General features: G+C 40.1%; 1 protein-coding gene across 1 annotated transcript; it reads right to left on the bottom strand.

Annotated features, from left to right (window-relative positions):
• Window positions 1–4,708: 4,708 nt before the first annotated feature.
• LOC101603689 (signal peptidase complex subunit 3-like) lies at window positions 4,709–6,420 on the bottom strand. Its single transcript, XM_045140629.1, has one exon. It carries the CDS (start codon window positions 6,106–6,108, stop codon window positions 5,566–5,568), a length of 543 nt encoding a protein of 180 aa, XP_044996564.1. The 5' UTR covers window positions 6,109–6,420; the 3' UTR covers window positions 4,709–5,565.
• Window positions 6,421–8,140: the final 1,720 nt, after the last annotated feature.

Genomic DNA, 8,140 nt, shown 5'->3' with positions numbered 1-8,140 from the left:
ATGAGTGGATAATGAAGATGTGGCACATTTATACAATGGAGTTCTACTCAGCAGTAAAGAAAAATGAAGTTATGAAATTTTCAGAAAAATGGATGGATCTGGAAAGGGTTATACTAAGTGAGGTAACCCAGGCCCTGAAAGCCAAGCGCCACATGTTCTCCGTCATATGTGGATCCTAGCTACAGATGATTGGGCTTCTGCGTGAGAAGGAAAATACTTAGTAGCAGAGGCCAGTAAGCTAAAACGGAGACATAAAGGGAAGAGAAAGGAAGGGAGCAGGGTACTTAATAGGTTGGTATTGTATATATGTAAGTACAATGATTGAGATGGGGAGGTAATATGATGGAGAATGGAATGTCAAAGGGGAAAATGGGGAGGGGAGGGAGGGCATTACCATGGGAATTTTTTATAATCATGGAAAATGTTAATAAAAATTAAATTAACAAATAAAAATAAAAAAGAAAGAAAAAGGAAGAAAAGTAAGAAAGAAAAAAAGTAATAGATATTCCACTAATGAAAATACATAAATGTCACATAAACATATAAAATGATACTCAATATCATTAATTGTTTTAGAAAAGATAAAGAAAACTACAATAAGTAAGACAGTATGTGTGATAATTTGAATGGATGGTCCCTAATATATTCAGATCTGGTGGTGTCACTATGGGTGCATCCTAGGGTGCGGCCCTAAGGTGTGTGTGTGTAGGGGATGGATCTGAAATTTCAGTCTAAAGATATGCAGAGTGCTTGCACTCTGCCTGGAGTTCCTACGTGTAGCTTGTGACTTCTCTCTCTCTCTCCTTGGTCCTGTGAAAAGGATGCCAGCTTATTCTGCCATTATGGAACTTCCCCTGGATCTGTAAGCTTCAATAAATAGCCCTTGCTCCAGAACTGTGCCTGATTTGGAAGCTCATCCCAGCGACTTTGGAGATGTTAACTACAGTGTGAGATTCCAGGAAGTATCTAAAATTAAAAAGAATTACCACGTCTAACATTAGGAAGATTATGGAGAATGAAACTATCATATACATCAAATGGAAAGGAAACATGTTATGATCACTTGGAGAAATTGATAGCTTCTTATAATATTACTTTTACATCCATGATATGACTCATCCAATGAACTTCTGAGAATTTACTCTTAATAAAGACAACATATTTTCAGAGTTCGAGAGATGGATCAGTGTGTAAGAGTGCAGAGGAGCAGAGACCAGAGAATTGGTAGGGTTTGCTGGTCAGCCATCTCCCTGAAGCAGGTTGTCAGGATAGCAGTGAAAGCATCACTCATGTTTAAATTGCCACTTCTGTGATGTCTCCTGGGCTCTGGCAGATGTGCTTGAGGTGGCTCATATCAAGCTAGTCAGCCAGCTATCTTTTCATGATGTATTGGTGGATCTGGGTTCTCCATGGCTTTTGCTGCCATCTGTAAAGCAACAAAAAAGATTCTCCAACATGTACAAAGACTGTCTAACCAACTGGTTATTTCAATATCCACCTCCTAAGACACTAATTGTAATCACTGACTACTGTTTAAGAAGATGATACCAGTGAAGATACCAATGGTCCTGTGGGGAGAATTCTGACAATCCACTTCACACAGAGGAAAGTTGGGCTTAGATAGCCATGTCCTATCTTACTCTCCTTCAAATGCTTTGCCTCTACAAGGAAAGTGGATCCAGATCATACTGGAACAGAACACCATACTCTTTGGTGCAAAGAGTGTGCCATAGGATGTAATAAACAAAATATCCCAGAACTAAGTCTGGAGGCAGGAAAGAGCTGAACTGACATAGGTCTAGGATCCTTTGGTCTGTTTCCCCACCTCTTGGTTAGATTCAGTGCCCATCATAGGGCACTCCCACCCTCAGCTGAGTGTAAACCTGGTGTCAGTGATACCACTGTTCTCACCAGACAATATCAGTCTCTATTAAAAAGTTGTCAGAGGGCTTGAGAGATTGCTTAGCAGTTAACGCACTTGCCTGCAAAGCTCAAGGACCCAAGTTCAATTCCCCAGCACCCACATAAGCCAGATGCATATGATGGAGTATGTGTCTGGAGTTTGTTTGTAGGGTTAGAGGCTGTGGTGTGTCCATCCGCTCTCCTTCCTCTTAAATAGATAAATAAAGATAAAATAATAAAAGATGATGAAACGTTGTCAGAATCTTCACAACTATGTCAGGTTTCCATGGCAACTGGAACTTTAAGGCTTATTTGCCACATCTGAAATATTTCTACACATTTCTATGTCCTGGTTGGGGTTTCACAGACTGAGCTCTCATCCTTTAAACCTCAAACTGCCCCTTCAGAGACAGTTCTGGTCTTCTCTCAGGGGTAGGTTTTACAGTATGCTTGCTGCATTTTCTTTCTGTATTGCTGCTCCCTAAAGTTTTCCCATCATCTTTCCTATTAAAGCTTTATGCTGAAAGAGGCCCACAAAACACACTCTTGCCCTGAGTTGGAACCCTAAACAAATAAAAATATTAGAAAACTAGGAGAATACATTCAATGAGTCCTTATAGAAGTGACACTGATGAATGTGATTTTTTTTTGCTGGAAAATGGACTTCTTATTAGTGAATCTGCAAATCTGATACTTATACCACCAGCAGTGTTGTGTAGGGACAGTCACAACAACCTTGGGCTGTGATATGTGTCTGTGTCTATTAAAGTAAAGGTAACTTCCTTGCTATGAGTTATTCTAGTAGTGTGTGAAAGCACTTCAGTACTTCTTCTTTGAGAAACCCCTCAGAATACTAAAGACTACTTTTCTTGTTGCACATTCATCAAGCAAACAGGGTGATATGGCTTCCAGATTGAAAGAGGAGTCTTTCAATTTCTAAATTGGAAATATAGCAGTGGAGATGCATTTTGTAAAGGGGATAGAGTGGTTGAAAACCATATATCAGGAGCACTCCATTTAGAAATCCTCTCAGGAAGGAATTGAGGAATTTTCAAAAATTAATATACACAATTTCATTCTTGGATTACAGACAAAATTATAATATAGTCCAAACAAGCCTCTTTGTATAGCTGTTTGTCAAGCTCTTTGACTAGGTTAAACTGCTAGATAAAACAATAATGTGAGCAGTATGTTTTAAAATTAATTGTTTTTAAGGTATAGTTACTATGAAAAATTGTCTGGTAATTACTGTTTTTTTTTCTTTAAATTTTTTGGTTTATTTTTATTTATTTATTTGAGAGTGACAGACAGAGAAAGAGGCAGAGAGAGAGAGAGAATGGGCACTCCAGAGCCTCCAGCCACTGCAGACGAATTCTAGATGTGTGTGCCCCCTTGTACATCTGGCTAATGTGGGTCCTGGGGAATCAAGCCTCAAACCAGGGTCCTTAGGCTTCACAGGCAAGCGTTTAACCGCTAAGCCATCTTTCCAGCCCAATTACTGTTTTTTCAAAACTATCCCTGGCCTTAGACATTCTCAATCATACTTTGGTTTTCATAAGTCATAAGTCTTATGTCTGAAGAGACGTTGTGAGACTCTAATAACTGACACTGAAGTAAAATGATATTTGTATAAGAATGAGCCCAAGTTAATTAATTATTCAGTTATTTATTGATGGATACTGGAGATTGAATCCAGGGTCTTGTTCATGCTAGACATTTGCTCTACTATTGAGCTATACTACCAGCCCTCAAGCCACCCACATAAGCCCAACATCCAAGTGGCACAAGCAACTGGTGTTCTAATTGTAGCAGCAAGAGACCATGGCCTGCACGCACGCGCGCACACACACACACACACACACACACACACACATTTAAAAAAAGAGATTGTGCTGCAGTTGGTGCTTTTGAGCATATCTATTTCCCCACTTTGGAAAAAAGTTACTTTAAATTTCATCATATATTTGATCATGGAAGATTTTATATATTTATTCCTTAATTTATTTTGTATTACATTCTGGTTTATTTATATGTTATGTGACTTTATGCAGGGAATGAAATGAACCTTGTTATTACCACCATAATTAATTCTTCCATTCAAAATAGGAAACTTCTAGGATTGATAGAATTTTCAGAGTTAAAAAAACAAAGAAAGGAAAAATATCAGTGAAATTTGACTAATCTGTTATCTGAGGTATAAAAGAATATTTAGAGAATCATAGGGCCAATATTCAAATTTTAACTTTCCTTCTCAGATACTCAACCTTAGAGTAATTTAACAAACTTCTGTGTTTTGATTTTTATTTTCTTTTTTATGGGCTGTGTGTGTGTTTACACATGTGTATTAGTGGAGATGAATGTATCCACAGCATAAATATGGAGATCAGAGGACAATGTTGGGTGTTAAGTCCTTCACCTTTCTCAGAGGCAGGGTCTCATTTTCCACCACTGGTTCACCAGGATAGTTGACCTGTAAGTTTTCAAATGATTGTCCATTTCCCATTTCCCAACTTACCATAGACACATTGGGACTACAGATGTTCCTGCTACTGTGTCTTTATATGTGTACTGGGCATCTGAAATCAGGTACTAAGGCTTGCACAGCAAGCATTCTATTGACTGAGTCATCTCCACAACCTTATTTTTTTTTTTTAATTTGAAAAGAGTTCTAAAAATTTTAGTATTTATTTATGAGATTACTGAAATCAAAACTAACATATAATAAAATGTGTTGCATGTGAAACATCATACTTCAGGTATTATTATCAGTGTCCTAATAAATATCAAATAATGAATGTACACATAATTTTAATGCTTAATATTTAATGGCACTAAGAACATTAGAACCCACTTATCTCAGGTTAAACCATGCAAAGATTTCAAAATGTCAATGACAATGCTGAAACATTGTACAAAGATATAGCACACAGAAAGCTTTGTAGCAAAACAATTTGAAGACACATTTGTGATCTTAAGAGATTTGAAATGAGTTGTAATTATGTACAGACTAAAGAGCTATTAACTATTCAAATGGAAATATTTGCTAGTAGGAAACATAAGCATTAAGAGGATTTCTAAACTGAATGGGAAAATTTCATTTACTTTTATCTATTTTGTAAACCAAGCTATAAAGAAAAGCAATATAGTAATTAAATGCACCATAAAGACACAAGAAAATGACATTCAATGAGAACATATATAAAATGCCTGGGTTAAAATACAGCCCTTATGACAAAACTAGCACACAATTGTTTCAGATACTCTTAACACTTTAGATTACATGTGGGATAATGAAAATACATGGAATATATTAATGTTTTTTTAATTCTAATTTTGTACTTGTCTTACTCTTATAATGCTGTACAGTGTGGTTTTCTTTTGTTTGTAAAATCAAGTTACAGTACTCCATTAGACTTGCCATAAATTAAATCTTTTGCCATTAGTTCTTACACAAAAACAGAAAGGTATCAGTCAAAAATATCACTAAACAACCAGTTGTGCTGACACATGCATGTAATAACCCCAGCACTAAGTAGGCTGCAGAGTCTCAACACAAAACATAAAGAAACAATCAAAACAGATACCAGAAAGATGTAAAGAGAAACATCAAGGAAATAACACTTCATTAAGAACCAAAATGTCCTGTTGTAAGTGTACAGTCACTTAAAAACTCTTGGTTATTTCATACGCATCCGGAAACGGGACAGACACACGTCCAGATCCAGTCACAAGAGGCAGAATTCCAGCGTTTGGTATCACATTCCAAGACAGGGTCAAAGTGACATTCCGGTTTCCCCTGAGGCCATTTCCATCGTCAAAGAAGAAGTACTTTGTTTTCAAATCTTTCAGCAGAAGCTTGGGGTTATCACCTCTCAGGAGGATCTTGTCCCAGAGGACCACTTGATTGACAGCGTTGTTTTTTGTTGAATATTCTGCGGACAAGTAAAGAAAGAGCTGCTTGACATTCCAGTCAAAAGTCTTCTCTAGATCCGCGGAGATGTGAAACGTTAGGAATCCCAGGTCGCTTCTCTTCCTGGGTCCAGTAAAGTCCTCCACGTTTTTGAGCAGGATCCGCGAGACTTGCAGGCGCACTGGCGCGCTGCGGTCTTTGAAGGCGGTGGTGAAGATGCAGCCCAAGGTGAGCGCCGCCATGACGCTCAGCGAGAAGGCGAACAGTGAGTTCGCCCGCGACAGCAAGGTGCTCATGTCGCCAGGCTCCCGCCACGCAGGTTCCACACGCACGCCGGCACACCTGGGCTCGTGGCTCTGGTCCCCGAGGCGGCGTCCCTGCGACCTGGGCCAAATGCCGGGAGCGCGCGTGGCCAGAGCGTGCACAGCCCAAGATGCCTTTTCAAGTCCCTTGATTAACCCTCCAGCCGCTGTCCTCTGTCCTCTTGACAGCCAAGGCTTGTGACAGCACTGATGTCAGAAAACAGCTTCTCTGTGTGGCTGAACAAGCCCAGGGTTCCTTGGTCTGCCCTTTTCCTCAAGCCCCACCCACAGCCACTGCAGCTTCTGCCTGCCCCGCCCCAGACATCCCTGACCAGGTAACCAGCTCCCTCTCTGCACACTGCTGCATCATGACTCCCACGCACCCAAGTCCCTTCCCCGCTTTGCTGCAACAGCCTCTTCATGGCTGTCTCCATCCACTCTCCCATTCCAAATCTCTCCAGTCCAGTTCTCCACACAGCTGCCAGTCACCTTCTGACAGCGCACATCAGGACTTATCATTCCTCGCGCAAACGCGCCACACACAAAATACAACTCAAAGGCCATACGTGGGCGGTCCTAACCCTGTGACCCATCTATCCACCCTTTCCACCTACCCCCTTCCACCGCCAGTCTGTCCTTGGCCTGTGAGGAGGCTCCAGCCCCTGGGCCTGTCCTCTGTCCCTAGATCAACTACAGCTACAAAGTGCCAACATACCAAAGACAAAATGGCCTGCCATTGCTGGGCTGCTTCTTTGTTATTCAGGACTCAGCTGAAATGTCACTTCCAAGAAAGCCCTAGGCCTACAAATTCATCCAACGTACTTGACCTCTGAGTTCTTTTCTGTTTATTTTCTTCAAGACCCCCCACCCCCACCGACAGGCAACTTGTTCTGCTAAGTGATATTTTCCCTTGCTTATTGCCAGTCTTTTGTTTTTTTGTTTTCAGTCCAGAGTGACAGCTCCAGGGTCCCTTTGTGCGGTTTCTCCAATGCCTAGACAGTACCATGTACATAAGACACCCATTAATTACTAATAAATGGAAGGACAGGCTACCTGTTTGATACTAAAGTAAAGCTGAGGAGCAGCAACATAATACATCAAAGGCCTCAAAATATTACAAGATCTTGTCGTAAACAGAGCTGTGTTTCTCAACCTTGATGAAGAGCAGAATCAGCTGGACACCACCCATCTCAGTTGCCTGGTTTTGAGTCAGAACTAACTCTTGAAGTAGACCCAAACATCTTCCAGTTTAATGATCTGCAACTGAAGATTTGGGTGAAAGGTCTACTCTTTGAATAATCTTGACCCAAACAACTAACATTTGAATATTACCAATTCACAAACACCGGAGGTTCTGTATTAATGTGATTTTTTTCAAAGTGCTATGGTGCTTTAATACACCTGAAAACACAGGATGCTTTCATGACCAGCGCTCACTAAATTACAGTATCCCTACTCATCAGGAGGAGTGCTATGTTCTGTTGTTAATTGAGGCTGGTTCAGCCACTGAAGTCTTAAATATGTACCCTAGATGGTGAATGAAAGGAGCAAAAAACCATCTTTGGGGGAAAAACGCCCTTATGTTTTCAATTAAATGAATTTCAAGGACATGAAATCTGTACTGATTTTGTTACTCACCTTTTCATCAGTCTCTAAATTGCCTGACAGTGGCATTTAAAAGAAGGACAGATTTATTTTGGTTCATAGTTTCAGAGGTTTCCTTTAATCCTTACTAATTTCCCTCTATGATTTTTGTGCCTGAGCAGGGATATCTATCATGGGAGAGTGTATGTGGAGAGAGAGAGGGAGAGAGAGAGAAAGGGAAAGGGAGAAAGGGGGAGAGAGAATGAATGAGAATGAGACTCCTGGGAAAATATATATCCCCCATAAGGGCATGTTCCAGTAACTTTCTTTCTCCAAAAATTTACATCACCTCTGAATAATGCCATCAATTTATGAATGTGTCAGAGAATTAATTCATTAATTTAGTTAAATCCCTCACATTCAAATTACCAATGAGGTGAGG

The sequence above is a fragment of the Jaculus jaculus genome, chromosome X (assembly GCF_020740685.1).
Source record: "Jaculus jaculus isolate mJacJac1 chromosome X, mJacJac1.mat.Y.cur, whole genome shotgun sequence".
In the NCBI taxonomy this organism is placed as follows: Eukaryota; Metazoa; Chordata; class Mammalia; order Rodentia; family Dipodidae; genus Jaculus; species Jaculus jaculus.
The sequence above is the reverse complement of the archived record's forward strand: the minus strand, read 5'-3'. Positions and strand labels throughout refer to the sequence as shown.